At 35.2% G+C, this 21,906-nt stretch overlaps 1 protein-coding gene across 6 annotated transcripts in view; it reads left to right on the forward strand.

The window, feature by feature from the left end:
* The window catches only part of PPP4R3A (protein phosphatase 4 regulatory subunit 3A), a 35,437-nt gene that overhangs the window by 1,692 nt on the left and 11,839 nt on the right, over nucleotides 1-21,906 (forward strand). For 3 of the 6 annotated variants that reach the window (XR_015149469.1, XR_015149467.1, XM_086363211.1), the window contains exons 2-8: nucleotides 9,144-9,199; nucleotides 12,048-12,146; nucleotides 15,615-16,232; nucleotides 19,269-19,346; nucleotides 19,428-19,544; nucleotides 19,973-20,128; nucleotides 21,773-21,904. Coding sequence is in view for 2 of the 6 variants with exons in the window: in XM_086363211.1 (XP_086219337.1) it covers nucleotides 9,144-9,199; nucleotides 12,048-12,146; nucleotides 15,615-16,232; nucleotides 19,269-19,346; nucleotides 19,428-19,544; nucleotides 19,973-20,128; nucleotides 21,773-21,904 (1,256 nt within the window). In the remaining 4 variants the exon portion in view is untranslated. The remainder of the gene's footprint in view (nucleotides 1-9,143; nucleotides 9,200-12,047; nucleotides 12,147-15,614; nucleotides 16,233-19,268; nucleotides 19,347-19,427; nucleotides 19,545-19,972; nucleotides 20,129-21,772; nucleotides 21,905-21,906) is intronic. The other 3 variants (XR_015149468.1, XR_015149470.1, XM_086363212.1) reach the window with 1 other exon arrangement.

The raw sequence follows: 21,906 nt of genomic DNA on the forward strand, positions 1-21,906 counted from the left end.
TGGTTTAGTTAACAGGTGGGGAGAAGTTGGCAAGTATCTCTAGAACCTTTCGATTCTGCCCCAGTGGTGCGTAAGCTTCACAGATTTTGAAACAGCCCTCAAGGTTCAAAGACCAAGTTGTTTGAAGATAAGCTTTTCACATTTTTAAAGACTCAACTCTTCAGGAATTGCCACTTCCCCCGGTGGCATACCGTGAATTTCCCTTAAAGAAAAAGTTCACATGGGCTAAAACTTTTTTCAAAATTGTTCCTCTCAATTTGAAAACCTGTTTTGTAACAATATGCCATAGTTTTATGGTAGCTAACTATCTCAGTTTATAATTGTAGTTGTTCTGTAAATGCATTACTACAAACTCATTTTAAGGAATTTTAATTGGACTTCCTAGCCAGAACTCCGGTTCCAAGGAACAGATAAGACTCACCATTCTGTAATTGACGACTGCAGGGACATTGCTTTTCAATTTGAATTGAAAGAAAAATGGTAACTTGGAGTATATTACCCACAGGTTACTTTATAAGGCTCCCCCAAAATAAAAGCGGAGAAAAACTATTTTTTCTTGGAGGCGTTTAAAGGGTTTTGAATTCATTGGGTATATTTTTCTGAGGCCTATGTTACTTGCCTCTTAAAATACAAGTTTGAATGTGAAGTGTTAGTTTACTTTGGTATATGACTATCATATAATAACCAGCTACTCTATGTTCTATGTTTTTGTTTGGAAAACTTTTTATGTGATAAGTTGGAAAGTATAGGCTTTATGGGTTTGGTTAACTTAAGATGAAAGCATGTGTAGATTCGAGATGAATTCTTTGAAATCTCATAATAATTTAAAATAAGAGGTAACTTCACATCCTGTGTTTAATTGTACTCATACAAAGTCCTTTGTTTAAAGTACTTTAAAGCATTAAGTCCCATTGTCATTTTATCATAGGGAATCATACTCGTTTAACACAATAAGAATCTTTTTTTTCCCCCCCATTTTTATCTGTTAGGGAAAGAGCTAAAAAAATTAACTGTGCCCTGTTCAATTTATAAGTTATTAGGAAAACTAAATCCAAGAGTAGGCTTAGAAAATTCCAAGATATTTGTGAATACTTTATAAATAATTTTTGCTTTTGATTATTCTTTTTTCTAACAGGAAAACTCCAAATAGGAATAATAGTCAAAATTTACTGAGTGTCTGCTGTGTGCCACTTGTATCTTCTGGTGTTTTCTGATGTAGGTACTATTTTTAGCCATATATACAGATTGGGAAACTGAGGCCTAGAGAAGCTAAAGAACCAAAGATCACATAGCTAGGTTAATAAAAAAGCAAGGAAGATCAGTGTTCAAACTGAGGTCGTGGAGAGGTATCAGATTGAATGAGATTTCTAGACTATGACTTGAAACTTGTATTATCAATTATTTAATTAATATCATTAACTGTTTACAGTGTGTTTGAAACACCCATATTATTGTCTACTTGCATTTGCTGCTTTATACTTAGACCCAAGTTTTATTTCAAAGGAAATGAAGACAAATGTTTAGCCTGACGGTATTTAAAGTTGTAGTTTGTCTCCAAGCCACATGTGGGAATTTTCACATTGGCTGCTAGCTTGGGTTATCCATTGTGTGTTTCCCTCATTTGCCATACGGGATAATTCAGAATTTTCTTTTTATGGAAAGTTATTTCTGGTTTTCCATATGAGTCATTTATCTTGTTAGAGGAGCTTATAGACTTACCTGAAGATCAAGAAGGTAGTTTTTGAATGGAAGTACTTGTGTCTTCCGTCAGTCCGTGTCTGGATTGCATTCTGGAAGCTGAGTTGGCTCGACAATTCTGTAGCTCACTTTGCCTTGGAGGAGAGATGTCCCACTAGCTACTGAGCCCATTTTCTGATTTGCAATTCAGTAGGTTCCTACTAGCAAAATAGGTTGTTGAAATGTATCCTTTTTTAAAAACAAAGATTACCTAATTTCTCAGGCTTTATCATAGCCGTGTACTTGTAAGGTTCCATCTTCAGTAAAGATTATTTAGTGTATTTTCTTCCAGTTTATGCTGTACCTATTAGCTTGTTGCTTACTCTCTCATTTTGTTCAAATCATTCCTTTTTTCCATTATGATTTTTACCACCTCCTACCAGTTTTAGAATTGATAAATTGGAATTTCTTCACGTACTGAAGGATGTATTTGAACATAAAATCACATCAGTACTCTTTATTCTGGATTACTTGCCAATCATCAAGAATAGTGTTCTTATGTTTTTTACTTTAAGTTTTATGTTTTTTTACATACAATAGTTTTAATGTTTATTTACAATAGTTTGATTAATTTTTATTAATAAAATCAATAAATTTTATTAATATTTAATAGTTTTAATTAATTTACGTTGATAGTTTTAATTCTGACTTGTTCAGAGTTTAAAAGATTTAATTTTCACTGTTACTTGAGGCCTGAAGAAATGGGACAAAAGAAATGTTTTGTTCAGGGTAGTACTGCTAGCTACTGGTGAAAACTGGAATCTTCTGCTTCTACCTCTTGATAGAACTTGGTTATAGTAGACCTGCCTCTTCTCCTATTTATATACACTATAAATAGGAGAAGAGGTCAACACTTTGGGTAGGAAAGTCTGTTTTGTTTTGGGTGCTGTGGTGAGAAATGAACAGAGAATCAGCATTTTCTGTGTTGTTCTTATAAATCAATAAGGTAGTATATGATCTTGCAACAATAAGCATTTCAAAATTTAGCTACCACGAAGAACCCAGTGGGAGAACTATTTCACTTTGAAAACATGATTTAAATGCACTTTTTCTCTTGTGTAGTCCTGCATTATGGAAAATTAATAGGCTTAGGATAGTCAAGCCTTTAGTTATCATCTGTTGCATGTGGTAACTTTTGAGTTCAGGGCATGGGCTACGTTGTGTAAAACTGGGGTGGAGAGTTTTGAAGGCTGACAGACGTGTGAAACCTCTTAATGTAACACTACAGAGTGTTTTTCCTGAGCTTTCATTTTTGTTTTTAAGTGTCTTTGTAGTCCACAAAATTGAGTGGGAGGGACCTGGAATACAAATCTACTATAGGTTTAAAGCATTACACTAATCTCCTATCCAGGTGAGATTTTTGGTCTTATATTAATTCCTTTTGGTACCTTTTGAACAAGTGAATTTTCCAGCTAAATTAAACTGTATAACAGAAGATTTAAAAGTCTCAACAATTATTATGGAATGCTCCCTAAATATTGTATACTAGAATGTTTTTCTTAAACAGTACAATGAGCCTGTGATGCTTAGTCTTTTGTTTATAATGTGTTTCTAGATCATTGTTATCAATACTAATTTTTCTACTATTCAGAAATAAAGTGATGCCAGGGAAATGATATTCTGATCTTGCTATTAAAAAAGAGAGTATTGAGTGCTGGTTATGTGTTAGGTTCTGGGTCAGGCACTATATATTCAGTTAATACTCAAAAGCAACCCTGTGGTTGCTTTGCTTTATTATTTTTTCTAACTTTAAGTCTTGGTGCATTGATTCTTTGATTGGATAGTTTGGGGGTCTTTTTTTCCTGTACCCAGCCAAAAACCTATATTTTTTTTTAATATAAAATCTTTCTGTTTTAAAAGGTTTGCATGAATTATTCCCCAGTGGTTAAAGAATCCTGTCTGTAATGCAGGATACATAGGAGATGCAGGTTCAATCCCTGGGTAGGGCCAGTCCCCTGGAGTAGGAAATAGCAACCTGCTCCAGTATTCCTGTGGGGAAAATTCCATGGACAGAGTAGCCTGGTGACTGAGCACGCACATATTGAATGAGTATGTTTATTAGAACTGGGAATTAAACAAGCTGTCCCGAGCTGGATCCATACTACAGGCACTAGTTCTGCGTTCTCTCGTTTCAGTTCTTTTGCATGTTAACTGCTCTCCCCTATCCCTGAAGGTGTTCGTTTCGTTTTGATAGGGTTGTGTTGGGAGTTTGCAACAGGATACTAGAGAAATTATCACATTTTATTTTATAGGAGACCCAAGATATGAAGTAGAGAGGGAACATTTTTAATGACTTAAATATTTATACTCATAGTTGTACTGTTTTATGGTTACTTTTTCTTGCTGTCAGTCCATGACAGCTTTACCTGTGATTGTCTTGGTTATGTTATAAGTGGGCATTTCCCCTTCTTTACCATTGTCTTCCTATTTCCTGAGTGTATAGATCTTCTTTTTATCAGTATATTTGGGGCATCTGTTTGTGTCAGGATATACAAATTGACTAACACTTTCACTTTTTCAAACAGTTCTATCTCATCTAAAATCAGCATAGTATTCACAAAGTATAGCATTATTGACGCAGTAGCATTTCTCAAATTTTTTCCCTTAGGATACCTTTAATGTAGTAAAACTGAGGACCTCTAAAAGCTTTATTTATGTTTAAACAAAAAATATCAGTATTTACCACGTTAAAGCTTAGACTTCAAAGATCTTTTCTTTTACATTTTTACATATCTCTTTAATGTCCAGTTTAATTTTTTTTAAAGGATTCTTTGCTACTTCTGCATTCAATCTGTTACAGTATCAGTGTAGACATACTGAGAGAATATGAATGAAAAGGGCAACTAATCTCTTAGTAATATTATGAAAATAGTTTTTATTTTCTAGGCCTTTTGAGATCCCCACACTCTGAGTATAGCTGGCACAAACATTGTTTCTAGTTTTCTTTAGCCTTTACAAACACTGCTAATGACATCTTTATTCATATGCTTGGCACTTGTATGAGGATGTAGGATAATTTCCTAGAAGGATTGTTGGACTAAAGAGTAATATGTGTTTAAAAGCTTCATAAAGATAAATGACCCTCCAAAGGGGTTGTGCTGATACTCAGTTTTGGTAATAGTAAATGAAAGTTAAGGACCCTCTTTTATTTTTTGAAGTATGCTATGCTAAGTCACTTCAGTCGTGTCCGACTCCATAGACGGCAGCCCACCAGGCTCCCCCGTCCCTGGGATTCTCCAGGCAAGAACACTGGAGTGGGCTTCCATTTCCTTCTCCAATGCATGAAAGTGAAAAGTGAAAGTGAAGTCGCTCAGTCGTGCCCGACTCTTAGCGACCCCATGGATTGCAGCCCACCAGGCTCCTCCGTCCATGGGATTTTCCAAGTAAGAGTACTGGAGTGGGGTGCCATTGCCTTCTCCTTTTGAAGTATATATATGCATAAATATCGACTTGCGGGTGCATCGAAACTTTGGGATGGACTGGCAAGCATTTGCTGTGCAGGAGTATTCTTTAGTTCACCTGAGAGTAGTTGATTTTGCTGTGATAAATTCTACAATGACAAGTTTAATTGATGCATTCCCCTTAGCTTCATCCATCTCTCTTGTTTTTGCATTTCCATATTTCCTTCTGAGTCATTCAAGTGGGAAAGCCTTTTTCAAGTCTTGATATTGGGGTTTGCTCTCTAGGCTTGTCTTTCTCTTGTCTGTAAGAGTGTCTTTCTCAAATATGTGAGGTTTTCACATGTGTGGGGAGATGGTATCGTAGCGGGGTGGTGAGAATGAAATTCCCCTTGGAGGATAAAGGAAGGCATCTATTTCATTGGAGAGGATGAATATGTTTCTCAAATTCGGATGGGGGGCTGTTCTGCGTATGTGATTCAGTTATTAAGATATATATGCTGGATCTATCCATTATTGAAAGCACGTGTCTCAACTGGTTCTTCTTCGGTTGATTGGATAAGTGCTTATAACTTGATCCAATAGGAACTGAGAGATGGGGGTGGGGAACCTAATAGATGGGCTAGGAATAAAACTAGAAATATGTCTTTATGGGATCTTTTTAAATTGAAGGATAATTGCTTTACAATATTGTGTTGGTTTCTGCCATACGTCAGCATGATGTCTTTCCGTTATTGTCTTACTTAGCTTCCCAATTAAAAGATTGCTTTCCATGATCCAGCCTCTACAACGTATTAACATCTTAGGGAGCGTGGTACTTGAGGACCAGAGCTGGACTACCTGAAGTTGTATCTTAGACTAAACCATGGGATATGGCTGAAATGGGTTTTAGGAGAGATACTTCCCCTGAATCTTGAATGCCCCAGGAGAGAGAAAAACTTAGTAACACCTGAAGCTTCTGGTATGTGCTTATCCTTGTTTTAGCCAGCACTTTGGGAGGGAACACTTCAAACTTCAGATAATTTGTAATTGGTTTTTCCTTTCTAGTTTTTCCTTTCTGTAACATTACTGAGAGTTTTGAAACAAATGAAAAGGGGCTGGGGATGGAAACTGGTTCTTAAAAAATAACGGTTTTACCAATGCTGGGTGCTTTGTTTTAGCAGCTGCCAAGTCAGGTACGTGCTTCTTGAAATCACAACTTGAAGTGCAGCCCCTGTTCCGTGTGTTGTTTTACCCCTTCTCTTGAAAACAAACTCCGTAACCAGCACTCTGGAAGCCTGACTCATGTCTCTCTCCAGTCACTGTCTCCCGCCTCCCCGCAATAAACCTAACTTCTAACACCATAGATTAATATTTGGCACTTCTTTAACTTTATGTAAATGGACTTATGGGATATACATTTGTCTGAGGCTTGTTTGTAAGATTCATATACATTATTGCATTTACATATATTTGGTTCATTAACAATGCTATATGGTATTCCAAAGTATGAATATTTACTCTTTAGGGGTTTTTTTGGTAACAGAATTCACATGCCAGCTAATTGATTCATTTAAAGTGTATGATTCAGTATGTTCTGGTATAGTCACAGGGTTATGCACCTGTCACCACAGTAAGAGAACATTTTGTCCTCTAAAAGAAATCATGTACCCATTAGCACCCATTTGCTCCCCCTTCCTCCCAATCCTAAGCAGCCACTAATCTGCAGATCCACTAAATTAGCATATTCTGGACAATTCATATAAACACAGTCCTAAAATATGTGGTCCTTTGTGACTGGCTTCTTTCACTTATGTTTTCAAGGTTCATCCGTTATAGCATGGATCAGAACTTGATACCTTTGTATAGCTGAATAGTAGTTCACTTTATCCACTCATCAGTATTTGGACCTTTGGATTGTTTCCATTTTTTTGCTATTATGAATAATGCTCCTATGAATGTATATTGTACTTGTGTGGGCATGTTTTCATTTCTCTTGTATATACCTAGGAGTGGAATTGCTGGTAACTCTTAACATTTTGAGGAACTGCCAAACTTAAGTAGATGCCTTTTTATATACCCACAAGAAAATGTTTGAGGTTCCAATTTCTCCACACGGTTGCCAGCTCTTGTCATTATCTGTCTTTGATTATAGGCTTCCTAAGTGATGTGAAATGGTTATCTTTTCTTGGTTTTGATTTAATTTATCTAATGAATAATGATGTTGAGCATCTTTTCTTGTTACTGCCATCTTCTTTGGAGAAGTATCTATTCAGAACCATTGCGCATTTTTAAATTGGGTGTTTGCAAATTAAGTCACCACAACTTGGCAAGTGCTGATATTTTGCTGTATATATTCAGTACCATTTAGCACCATTATGAGTACATGGCAGTGAAGGGTCAGTAAATTACTAACAAAGGACAGTATCACAATTAGTAGATGAATTTAAAGCAAAGCTAGTTCAATTTGGAAATGTTAGCACACCTGTTTCTCAAGTGTCTGGCCACTATTTAGAATGGATAAAACAATTGTTAAATGTAATAGGAGATGAAAGCCTTGGGTGAGAGACAGCTGCAGAGAAAATGCTTCTTAAGTATTTTGGGCCAGAACTTGTCTTTAAACTGGACTTGGTTGATTCCACCTTAAACACAATTTATACCTCTCCAGGCGGAGAGGTATAAATCTAGTCTTAAAATTTGTTCTTTGTGAAGACATACAGATGGCCAACCGGCACAAGAAAAGATGCTCACATTGCTAATTAGAGAGATGCAAACAAACACCGGTGAGATATACCACCTTGCACCAATCAGAATGGCCATCAAAAAATCTACAAACAATGCTGGGGAGGGTGTGGAGAAAAGGGAATCCTGCTACATGGTTGGTGGAAATGTAAATTGGTGCAGCCGCTACTGAAGACAATACGGAGGTTCTTCCCAAAAAAAGGTAAAAATGGAGTTGCCATATGATCCTGCAATCCCACTCCTGGGCATGTAACTGGAGAAAACTATAATTGGAAAGGATATGCACCCTAGTATTCATTGCAGCACTGTCTACAATAGCCAAGACATGGAAACAGCTTGTTCATAGAAGGGAAATGAAGGTAAGTCCAACAGAAAGACAAACACCATATGATATCACTTACATATGGAATCTGAAATAGGACACAAATGAACTTTTCCGTGAAGCGGATTAATAGAACAGACTTGTGGTTGCCAAGGGAGAGCAGGGATGGGCTAGGAGTGGGGGGTTAGCAGATGCTAACTGTTACATATGAAATAAGTGAACAGCAAGGTCCTACAGTATAGCACAGGGAACTATATTCACCCTATGATTAAATCATGATGGAAAGGAACATGATAAAGTGTGTGTGTATGTATATATTTATATAATTGAACACTTGGTCTAATACCCTGAGTCTTATGATACTGTGATACTGCCAGGGGAAAAACAGATATGTGCAAGTTTGCTTGTTCTGAGAAGTAAATTGATAGTTTGAAGATGGAGAAGTTTGGTAATTCCTGTATTAAACAAAAATATAAGATTTTCTGAAGGTGAATCACAATTTGGGGATGTACTTGGTTAATGAATCACCCCTAATGTTTTCAAACTTTTATCAGTAAATTCTTATTTTAGCCAGGTTTTATTTATAATGCTAATTTGCATGTTTTACCGTTTCTCAATACTGGTGAATATCAGAGATTTAATCCCAGATCATCTGGCTTCACATTGTGCTATTTCACTACCTTTGCTGCTCGGGAGTTTGTTAGATCTCTGTTACCATCCAGTACTCATTCTTCAGTTGATTGTGTCTGTCTTGTTAAAAGTAAGCATGTATGACGTGAGCATTTCTTGGGTTATAGGCTATTATATTTAAATTCGTATTGTTTTAAAGGAATATTTCCTGTACTGAAGTTGTATGCGCATCAGACCTTCAAAAAGGAAATGTGTGTGTATGTAAGGGAATAATACAGTGTTGCTGCTTTGCAGTTACATAATGGAATGTGTGTTTTTTCTCCCCTCTTTCCTAGGTTCTCTACTTTTAGAATCCAAAATAAATCCAAATACTGCATACCAGAAACAACAGGTAAAATTTTGAAGATGTTGTGCTTTTTTTTTTTTTTGATGTTGTGCTTTATCTTGAATATTATCCTCGGTTTGGTGATTAAATGAAAATTTACCATCTGATTCCTTACAGTGAAAAATTGGAGCAGATTACATGTTTTGCCTAATTCCAAAATACAGTTCCAGATATTTGACCAGCCGAGCCTTATTTCTCACAAGTTACATCTAAAATACCACAGTTTTCTCTTCTAAAGAGAATTTAAAAAGTCACCACTGGTGGAATAATCAGCTCCTTTCTTTGCTGCTGTGAATGCTAGTAGTGTAGGAGGAACATTCATATCTCTGTACAGCAACTTAGTATAAATATGAATTTGATTTCTTACATAGCCTGAGCAGGACCTTATAATGATGTAACAGTTTTTAAAGAACTTTCAGTTTGAATAAACTTTCTTGTACCCTTCTGGTGCAAGAGATATCTGAAAGTAAATCTCTCAATGCCTACAAGCACTATCACCAAAATTGTTATTTATTCAAAATATACACAGATAATACTGAGTTCTCTACAAAGCCACTGAAATTATTATCAGTCTTCTCATTGCTCTGAAGGTGCAGATATAAAATAACTTTAAAAATATTACTAACACATTTATATAAATGAATTATAAAGTGCTTTTTCATTGACCATTAAAATACTATTAGAGGGAAGTTTTACTTTGCACATTAGATGATGCCTAAAGGTTGTGACTTGCTTGAGGTCACACATAATATATAGGAAATTTGATATTTACTCCTAAATTTATTTAATGATGTTTTATTTGTCCAACAAGCATTGGTACAATATGAAATATTCTCTTGATGGTTTAATGGTCTATTAACACTATTTGTTGTTCTTAAGAAAACTTTCAGGTTCTATTGGAATGGCTGGAGGCTACAGTATTTGGTTTTGATGTTCAGTACTTAAATTCACATTTTGAGGTTTCAGTCAGCTGAACAGTAAAAGCATATCCTTAGAAAAGACTGAATCTGTTTTGAGGATGAATGAACAAATCCATATGTTTTAACCTATAGGTTGTTGGATGATAAGCAAGATGATTTGGTGAAAATTAGGCTCTTCAAGGAAAACAGAGGAGCAGTTCCTAAAAATTTTCAAACTTAAAAATTTGTCAAATGGGTCATTAAGGGCATATTTCTAGCTGTGCCCTGATTATGTCTCCAGGTGATTCTGAATATACGCTGTAGCAGAACAGTTGCTTCTAGTTGTATTAAACTCATTACTAATGTAGTGGTTTTAGACTTCTTCCAATGAATCTTATGTTATTACCAGTTTTCAAAACAGTATGTATTGTCTCATTTAAAGACAAACTGAGGCTCAGGGAGGCCACCCAACTGACTAATTTACACTGTAATGTAAATTATTTTGAGTTTGAATAGCTACTCAGTCACTGTGGAACAGATTGCTTGCCTGGGATCTCTAGAAGTTCTTGAAGGTAATAAAAAGGGCTCTTTGAGTTCTTTTAAAAATTCTGAGTAAGACTTGTAGATTTATCCTGTTAGTAATGCTGCACAACCCAGTCAGAGGATCATTTATTTACTTCTGGCTGGCATCACTTTAGTTTAGTAAGAGATTATTGGCCTCATGATTGATAGTTAAATGATTGAATAGAATTTATATGAAGTTTAGCAGATAGATTTTTGAACATGGGATCTGTTTGTGTATAATAAAGTGTCCTTGCCAAGGTAGCAAAAAGTATAAGAAATAATAGATCCTTTAAGATACCTTAAAATACAGTTAGGTTTCCTCTTCAATATGGGAATCTTAATCATTCCAATCAGATGCTCAACTCACCTTGGCTTGGCTTTTTTCAGTTACTTATTAATCAGTTTGAATTATTTTTCTTTATATAGTCAGTAAGTTTGAAAGGGCTTCCCTGTTGGCTCAGATGGTAAAGAATCCACCTGCAATGCAGGAGACCCACGTTCAATCCCTGGGTCAGGAAGATTCCCTGGAGAAGGGAATGGCAACCCACTGCAGCATTTATGCCTGGAGAATTCCATGGACACGGGAGCCTGGTGGGCTACAGTCTGGGGGATTGCAAAGAGTCAGACACAACTAAGCGACTAACGCAAGCTTGAAAGGATATCTTAAATCCCATAAATATTATACCATGCATATTGTAGAATACATACTGTACTACAGCAAATGTAAAGTGGTCTTGGCATTGTGGTTGTAGTGTCTTGCTGAGATGGTATCTTTAGTAAAAACTGTTTATTAAACTTACTGTCATAAAAAAGTCAGTATGAAAAATAAAGAGGGTGCTAGGAGCTTCTTGCTTCCCGAATGTTGGTAAAAGTTAAAAAAAACCTCTGACCAGATAAATGCTCACATATTACAAATTTAACTAATAATTTCAAGGATGTTACGGGCCTCGAGTGCCCCAGTAAAGAACACCGGATACTGACAATGAGGAGGAGGAACTGTTTATTTTATTAATCCCATCCTCCTAACATACCCTTGTCATTAAAATACTCAAGACTTTCTCTTTGGGCGTTTTGACTAGAGCATAAAATGTGACAATGTGCAAGCAAACTGACATAATTTTAGTTTGTATCTTTTGGTACATTTGGATGGTGTGTGCAGTTGTAGTGGCTTTCATATATGGGTTCAGCTTTTCCTTAAGGAGAACATTGTTTTCATTTTATAGACTGGATAAAGTGAAGTGTAAAAGAACATTGGAAATGACTAATATCAGTGTTGCAAAAAGCAGAAATGAGTACTGTTCTCATTTCCCTATTTTGTTCGTTTGCTTTTTACTTTAAAGTAGTTTGTGATAATATAGGTTAATCATTCAGACTTCTTTTTTTCTCTTAAGGACACTTTGATTGTGTGGTCTGAAGCAGAAAATTATGACTTGGCCCTCAGCTTTCAAGAAAAAGCTGGATGTGATGAAATTTGGGAGAAGATATGTCAGGTAATTTAGAAAATCAACATGCTTTCATTTTAAGCATTTTGTTTTTTGCTGTGCTTTAAGCTGATACCTCATACTTTAAAATGCATAGAGACACATCATATAAATTAGTACTGTCTGTGAAAACTTGATTTATAGAAAAGCACAATTTATTGACACCAGTATACCCAGTCCAGACCTTTGCTGAACTCCAGAGTTTTATATTCACCTGCCTTTCAGAGCTGTCCTCCATGAATGCTACTAGCATCTCAAATTCAGTAGTCTAAAACTGAGCTTAATCTCACTGAGATTTGTTCATTTTCCTATCTCTCTCATCTTAGTAAATGCCATTCAGTTGCTGAAGTCAGAAACAAGTTTATCCTTCCTTCATCCTCTCTGTCCATTCAGTCCTTAAACTCTTAAGTCTTCAATGCATTCATTTATCTTCATTTTCACTGCTGTTGGTTTACTAAGCTACCATCATTTCTTGCTTGGTTTATTGCATTCATCCCAGATCTACCCAGCTAGAGTATCTTTTTTAAAATGGAAGTCTGATCATCTTTGTTCAGTAACTTCTTGTGACTCTCGACTCTCTCTTCAGTCTCATCATTTTTGTTCTTGGTTGATTCCAGAATTCCTTAGTGGTTCTTGTACCTGAGTCTAGTGGTAACATCTCCACAATCTTTTGTGAATGGTCATTGATAATGCACTCTAGTGGCTCAAGCCGTTTTTTCTTATTAAAGATTCATATAGACCATTATATCCTAAGGACACTTTTTCTATCCTCACGTTTATTTTATCTGGAGAAGAAATAATTTTCAGCAGATTCTTTAATTCATTGGTTCTCAAGGTGTGATTCTTAAACCAGTAGAATGAGCATAACCTGGGATCTGATAGAAATGCAAATTATGAGACCTCTATCCCAGATCTGCTGAATTAGAAACTCTATGAGTAGGTACCAGTTTTAATAAGCCTTCTGGATCAGATTTTCTCTGTTTAAAGGGCAAGGTAGTAAGTATTTTAGGCTTTGTGGACTACACTGTTTAACTACTGTTTAGCTACTCAGTTCTGCTGTTGTACTGAGAAAGTAGTCATAGACAAACAAATGGATGTCGTTCTCTTACCAGTAAAATTTTATTAACAGGTGGTGGACCAAGTTTGGCAGTTGTCTGTCAGTGCCTGCTTCAGGTGACTGGTGAACCATGACATTTGAGAGCCACTGCCTTAATAGACTATAGAAGCCTGTGTTCTTGAGACACAGATTTTCCTTAACTTGCAAAGTTTATTTCTGCTATATCGTTCTACTCAGTTGTGTTTCATAAATTAACCTGTTTAGTTGTTGCTTTCCTTCTCTTAACAGGTGAAAAACTAACATATATGTATTTATGCCTTCTTCATGTTTTCTTTGCTTTCTGCCCCATACAGTTGTTTCTACAGCATATTCCTCTAGATTTTGTCATTTGGAGTTCTCCGGTAGAAACAGATGAAATTAATGAGTTCAGGGTGGTGCTGAAAGTATCTGTTATTCACACAAATCTTGTTTCCTCTTCACTTTTCTGACATGAACAGCCCCACCCTGCACACAGTCTTTTATTAGGCTAGTATTTAACTCAGTCCTGGACTCAGTCTGTTACTGTCAGGCCTGGGTCTTTAAAATTCTCAGACCTTTATTATGCTTTTCCTTAGTCTGTAACACCATAAATTCTTCATTGTCTCTTGGGACACTAGTAGTACTTACATACTTTTCTCTGTAGTAACATTCCTGGGAATCCTGCCTACTTTGTTGTTCTTTTCTGATATAGTTACATAGTTCATGTTCAAAATGTCATTTCCCAATGACTTATGACCCTGACTGCACATCTTTTATGGTCTTCACATTCTCATTTTCTTTATATCCAGATTGACTTCTGAGATTTATCCTTTCTCCAGGAAAGCTCTTTCTTCTAGCTTAGCCTCGTTTCCTTTTAAAATTTTCATTCTCATATTGCTTCTGTTCTGAAAGCAAGACTGAAACATACTTGTCAAATATTTAAGAGTTTCACTTTGTTTCCCTAAGCAGATCAGATTCCTAAACACAGGCCTTTTGGATTACCTGTTCAGTCTTCATATTTGCGAGTTCACTCAAGAAGATACCATTTTCAATACATTTACAGTCTTTCATCCCTTTTCATTTGATTTTGTAATCAAATGCCTACCATGTTTCTATAGGTAAAGCCATAGCTTGAATATTAGGAGTCTAAAGCTGTGGTGAGATCTTATGTAATTTCAAAAATCCAGAGCCAACTTGAGACCATGCCAGGTACAAGCTGTGAATGTGCCTGGCCTCCTTTTAGTGGTTCTGCCCACTGGATTAAGGTCAAGATGGTGTCACCTTGCAGCATATTTCAAGACTTAGTTCAGGTCTTCTTCCCTTCTGATATTCATCAACATCTCTTAACCATTCTAAGCAGTTTAAGTTTGTTGGTCATTTCATATGAGGCCTATTTTTTCCATTCCTTTACCTTTCAGTTTGGCCTTTTGAGCTGGTTTAATGCCAGTGTCAGATTATAGGGCCAAGAGAGCAAAACTCATTTCATTCTGAAATATGTCTTTGACCTTTTATAAAAAGTTTCTTTTACCTTAAATTATATTTAATTGTGAAGACTTATAAGTTAATTTTTTATGAGTAGAGTCCCCTACACTGACATAAGGTTGGGATTTATGACAAACTTTAGAGCTTCTAGGGGATCATGAAAGGTAAAGGTCTGGATGTGTAGAAAGAAAAACTTAATGGTTTGGTTACTTAACTATAAGCGGGTATTCTTAGGGCATAGCTCTACTACATATAGGTTGCAGTTACTTTTTGTGTGGTTTTATTTTTATGTGGGTGCAGTTTCCAGCTCAGTTTTTCTTAATCATATTTTTGGGCTACCAACCAGCATTTATACCAAATCAGTGACCCACTTTGGTCCAAAGCCAGTTTGTACATGCTCTTTTCCTTTGGTTTCTAAATTAACTGATATTAAATATTTTTCTTATTGCTTACAGTGATACATATTTTCTATGGTCACAGCATTTGTTAGAATTTTACTTAAACTTTGAAGAGTTTAATGGATGTACCATAGCATAATGCTAGGAATGTTTCTGGAATTTGCCCTGGCCTGTTGATGAATGGGTGTTTTACCATCAGGCCTCTTTATTATGGGTCTGCAGGGCACTCTTAAGTCACAGTCACCGATACTTTAGTGGATGAATGTTTCCATTGTTGATAAACCTTGTATTTATGAGGAAGCTCATTACATTTCTGAACTTTGAACTTCCTTCTTTAAAATTAAAAGTGTGTATTATTTATAGAAATGTGCTTAGAAAAGCAGGCATTTGTGTCAAGTTTGAAGAAAGTTCTAATCTTGAAAATCATGATTACAGTTTTGTTGTACGTTTCTTATATCTAAGAATATCATTTAGATTTGCTTTGATTATACTTCTTCAGCTATTACAAATATTGTTTAATAGGTTCAAGGAAAGGACCCATCAGTGGACATCACTCAGGACCTTGTAGATGAGTCTGAAGAGGAGCGTTTCGATGATATGTCATCACCAGGTTTAGAATTGCCATCTTGTGAATTAAGTCGTCTTGAGGAAATTGCAGAACTTGTGGCGTCATCCTTACCTTCTCCCCTGCGTCGTGAAAAACTTGCACTAGCACTGGAAAATGAGGGCTATATTAAAAAGCTCTTAGAGCTTTTCCACGTGTGTGAGGATTTGGAAAATATTGAAGGACTGCACCACTTGTATGAAATTATCAAAGGCATCTTCCTCTTGAATCGAACTGCTCTTTTTGAAGTTATGTTCTCTGAGGAATGTATCATGGACGTCATTGGATGCTTAGAATATGATCCTGCTTTATCACAACCACGAAAACATAGGGAATTTCTAACAAAAACAGCCAAGTTTAAAGAAGTGATTCCCATATCAGATCCTGAGTTGAAACAAAAAATTCATCAGACATACAGAGTTCAGTATATACAAGATATGGTTCTCCCTACCCCTTCAGTCTTTGAAGAAAATATGTTATCAACACTTCACTCCTTTATTTTTTTCAATAAGGTAGAAATTGTTGGTATGTTACAGGTGAGTTAGATCATTCTTTTTTTTTTTTTTTCTCTGCTTAAAAAAAATGCCCGTTGCCTTCAGCAAAAATTTTCTGTTCCTTTAGGCACATAAGTTGAATTTTATTTTTTGTCTAAAGGTATTTACTTTGGTGATATTGCAAGAGATTATAATATGTAATACTGCGGAACACAGAAGGTTGTGTTTGGATTAGGGATGATAAAGGTGATTTTTTTTAAAATCTAGCTCAAAGAAATTATAGAGAAAGGATCTTAATGAAACAATTGAATGTAGAATTTTAGGGATATTAAACTATCAATTAGGCATAAAACCGAATAGATTGGAACAGGAAAGAAAAAAATAGAAGCCAAAAAATATGTCATTAAATATAGAATACAAATTCTATAAAATATGGAGAACTCCGGGGTAATTATTTATTAAAGGTCTAGCTTTAGGGTCAAGAGAATATAGCAGAGGTTGGCAAGTTACAGCTGCATGCTTTTGTAATGATGAGAGTGTGGGGAGGTTAGACTTGCACTTGAGTTTCAGCTCTGCCTGTTACTTAATAACTGTGTGACTTGGGCAACTTTCTTAATCTCTTAAAAGCTTCAGCTTCCTAATCTTAAGGTTGGTGATATTAGTATCTACCCTATAAGGTCATCTGAAGATTAAATAAGATGCATGCATGTAAAGCATTGAACATGATACAAGACTCTTGAGTATTATTTTAAATATCTGTTAATCGCCTATTAAACGTAAACTCCAAATTTTCTTTTTATAGTATGCCCAGTCTCTCAAGTGTGGTGTGTTAGGGTGCTTGCATCAGAATTACCTAGGATACATCCTGGATTCTGCAGAAAACACACAATCCAGATCTCTGAGCTGGCTCGTAATCTACATTTGTAGCAGCCCCAAAGTCAGAGAATCTTCTCAGTAAATTATCTCATGGTGCGTGAATTAGTCTAGTCCAACTGAAATATGTCTTCATAGTGCCAAGATTTGTGAGTTGCACACCTCTTGTGTGCTTTGTTCCTACCCAGAATATTGTAACAGTAACATATATGTGATGTGATTTGAAAGCTATAAGACCTTACCCCAGATCTATAAATAAAATAATTATTTGGAACCTGGATTTGTTATATTAAAAAATGAAGCAAATAAATGTCAGCAAGAGCTGCTTGGTAGCATATGTTATGAATAAAACTGTAAATATAATTTTTGTCTTTTCCTTTTTAGAAAACTATATTTTCAGTGATCCTGGTTTTGTCACTATATATATATATATATATATATATGTGTAATATATACGTACACACACACACACGAATTCAAATAGAAAGGTCAATTTTACCAAAACTGCTTTTCTGAAGCTAGTGATAAGTCCAGTTCGTGTTGACTAATTTGACCTATTTTTCATTCATTTAAGACAAATAATACAGGCAGTACAATTTGGTAACTACAGTAGTATTCTTCTACATAGTGTATTGTGATTGGTAATGGAAGAAGGAGGGTTCTGGTACTAATGTTCATTTGTTCTTGGCTAAGGAACTAGTTTTTGCCAGCCACCTAACAGATCCTTTGTTCTGGTGTAGTTTTGATTCCTGGTTTCCCTGGATAGTCCCAAATGCTATTGGTCCTTTTATTTAGCTCCACATGGTTCTCGTTTGTTTGTTTCACAGGGATCCATCACTTGTCTTTCTTGGTCTTCAGACCGGTAAAATGCCAGTTTTACTCATTAAGTATAAATAATTTCAAGTTAAGTTTTGTTTCCTTACAGTATGCTCTGTAAAATGCTGACTGCCAGTGCTGTAGTCCTTCTGTTCTCTTGTTGCTGAGCATTTATATCCAAAGTGCTGCTGTGAAGAAAGAAGAGTTTTACAAATATTTTGACAGGGAGTAATTAAAGCAGGTTCTTATCCACCTTGTACATGGTCATAAGCCTTACATTGACTGGTTATATTCTTTGTAATACTGTGGAGCATTCTTAATTCTCTATACTTCACAGCAGTGCAGAGATTGTTTTTTAATCATTAGATTTTTAATTGGGATATATTATATCCGAGGTGGATCTTAATATTGGATGCCATTTGAGGTATGGCTTATGTATTGTAAAAGTAAAGGTGGGAATAACTAATTTAGTATCACAAAATGTTTCTTGAGCGCTTACAGTAGTGAATATGGGGTTTATAAACGAATGGGAAATAACTCATATGCATAACTGTAGGGCATGTATTATTGAATTTACTTCTAGTTGATGTGGTAGTATGGAATTAAAATTTTAACTAAAAATAGTGGCAGAAAATATTGAACAGGCAGTCAGGAAGGCTCTGCCCACCTCCCTGCTAACTGATTGGGCTTTGGATAAATTTCTTAATCATGTCTCAATTATAAAATAAAGAGGTAAGAATAAGACAACATATGTTATTTCCAAGTTCTGTACTTTTAACTTTTACATGCTCAGATTAGTATCCTGTAGAGTATCATTTGACTCATTTTCAGAATAATTTGATTATGTGTTAAATTATTGTGTATGTGGAAATCTTTAAATAATGTTTTTTTAAAAGTTCTGAATTTAGCTTTTTAAGTAATTGAATCATTTCTATTGTTAAAATGTGAAGGAAGTTTTATCTTCATTTGAGAGGTTATAGGACCTTAACTTCGAAGGTTAAGGTTATGAAACCCTATGAAAACGATGAGTGTAGAAACCGTGTTTGTTTTTGTAAATAAAGTTCTATCTAAACACAGCCAAACTCATTCACTGACATTGCCTATGGCCGCTTCCTACGATAACAGCAGAATTGAGTAGCTGTGGTAGAGAATGCAAAGCCTAAAATATTTATAATGTGGCCCTTAGGAAATAGAGCCGTGCCGAAATACAAAGGATATCCTTATAAATGCCCAATTTATCCTTTATAGGTTTTTTACTTTTCTTTTAAAAAACAGCATTGCCAATACCATCTCCCCTTTTCTAGTTATACAATTTATATCTTCTATAATAGTATCTTAAAAGTATAGTCTTATTATTAGCATAATTAAATTTATCCTTTGATTTCACAGGAAGATGAAAAATTTCTGACAGATTTATTTGCACAACTAACAGATGAAGCAACAGATGAGGAAAAAAGACAAGAGTTGGTAAGAAATCTGATATTATGAAGGGCGTGAAGCTAAAACAACATACCTTTTATAATTACTTACCCTTTTTCTTAATTTCAGGTGAACTTTTTAAAAGAATTTTGTGCATTCTCCCAAACGCTACAACCTCAAAACAGAGATGCTTTTTTCAAGACTTTGTCAAACATGGGTATATTACCAGCTTTAGAAGTCATCCTTGTAAGTTTATTTCTCCTTATACTTAATTGCCATTATATTTTTAAGCCACAAAATACTGTATTTTTTTATGTAACATGCAACTATTTGATTATAGCCAATATTTAATATAAGTTGTGTGTTACATAAAGTTAAAAAGCTATAAAGTCCTAGTATTAGATAGCCTGTAACACAGTACTGAAAGGATACTCACAGGAATTTTCCATATTTTTAATAATTTGTTAACTTTGCAGCCTATTCATTGAAATGTTAAAGTAGAAAAATAAACAGGAATAGAAAGTATAACTATCCACAGAAAAAGAACTTTACATATGGCAGAATTTCCTTGACCTCCCTTTTTTCATTATTATTTGTTAGATTTTGGATTTATATAGGTGCAAGTTCCATGTTTTTATTATTATAGGAGAAATAAGTGTTTTTTTTATCTGCAGGGCATGGATGATACACAGGTGCGAAGTGCTGCTACTGATATATTCTCATACTTGGTTGAATATAATCCATCCATGGTACGAGAGTTTGTCATGCAGGAGGCACAACAGAATGATGATGTAAGTAAGAAGTTAACAGAGCAAAAAATAACCAACAAGGTAAATATTATTTGCACTAACAGTAAGTATACATGGGGAGCTATAACTATATTTATTACTCATTCTTAAAGATTTAAATAATTAATGTTTGAGAAAAGTATAGCCATAATATCATGACTTATTCTTCTCCTAAATTGACTCCTGTTTCAGTCTATAAATTGTCCTACAGCAGTTATTTGATAATGCTCAACTTAAATTTCTTTAAAGGTTTTTGAGATGAAGTTTCTTAATTCTGAAATTAACCTGCTGTGTTGTGTTGTTTAAATCATTTAGTCAATAAATCATTCTTCTCTTTGTGGAATTATGAATAATTTCCCTAGGAAAACATTGGCTTTGTTAGGGAGAGAGTCTCAAAATCAACAAGAATGATGAGGAATGCACACACACCCCACCTCCATCCCCTGTAACACCCGTCAGTTTCAGAGTCAGTGAGAGTGTATCCTGGTGATGCGAAAGGTGCTTCCAGAGTCTGTGGTACATGGCGTATCTGGAAGCACTGAGTGTGTGTGCTCTGTTTTCAGATAATTAAACCAATGATCATGAGTTTTTATTTCCTCCTTCCCCTATAAAATCTTGAAAGTACTTTGTTACTTAAAAATAATATACTGCCCTGAATTCCTTCTTAAGGGATGAGGTAAAAAAGATACCTCTTAGAAAAAATATATATGCAGAATTGCACCCTGTCGTATTTTTACAAAATAGAAAATACTTTTTACTTTTTAAAAAGATCTTAATGTGTTGTGATGTCAAAATGAAGTGGAATGCCTAGAAACTCGTATATTTAATAATTTTAAAAGAAGATTATAACGTCAGGGTAGGTGCAGGAAGTGCCAGATTGAACTGTTGAATATTATGTTATATTTGCTTTTATAAAATAGTCCTATCTTAAAAACCTAAATAAACATACAGGTGTTTTTTTTTAAGGACTATTGTTAGCCCTGTAAGCCACTAGTTGAACACACATCGATGTACTTTATTTATGTGCTGTAATTTTCTTGATTCCCAGTCCTGATCATCATTTTCATATACTGTCTGCATTTTCTCCTTGTCTGTCCTACTACTGCATATATAGGCATGAGTGGAGATTTTTTCACTGAATCCCTCAGTTTTTATTTACTCCTTGAGCCACGAAAACCAATCATAGTAGAGGATCAGGAAAACAGTCAATTTTCTACGTCATTTGGAATATCTATATTTGTTCTCCTGTGTGCTCTCTAAATAACACAATCTTATTTCCTCCAATTTGAGACATTTAGGTATCAGCTATTTTTTCCTTAAATTTGTTTTAAATGGAAACTTTACATCATTTCCATAAATGGAGAACAGATACAGTTACTATTCGCCATAAATAGAAGGAATCTATAGCAGTGCAAGAACAATATTATAAATTCTAGCTAAACATTCTTTTAATCAAGGGGATTTAAAGATAATAGAAAAAGGAACTTTCTTTTCGTTTTGGTACTGTTTGTGTGATGTGCCTATACCATACTTAGGGAAACTGCTCACTATCCTATTAAGTCAGTCAAGTATTTGGTTTGCAGTTAACAAAATACAGGTGTAATACAGTAGCATGTGTCATAGTATGTGCTCTTTCCATTCTCTCCTATAATAAGTGATCCTTATTATGTGCATTTTTCTCAACAGGATATTTTGCTCATCAACCTCATCATAGAACATATGATTTGTGATACAGACCCTGAACTTGGAGGAGCAGTCCAGCTTATGGGCCTGCTTCGAACATTAGTTGATCCGGAAAACATGTTGGCTACTGCCAATGT

Source organism: Bos grunniens, chromosome 21, assembly GCF_055505025.1.
Source record: "Bos grunniens cultivar Pamir isolate PY7600 chromosome 21, Bosgru_T2T1.0, whole genome shotgun sequence".
NCBI classification, from domain to species: Eukaryota; Metazoa; Chordata; class Mammalia; order Artiodactyla; family Bovidae; genus Bos; species Bos grunniens.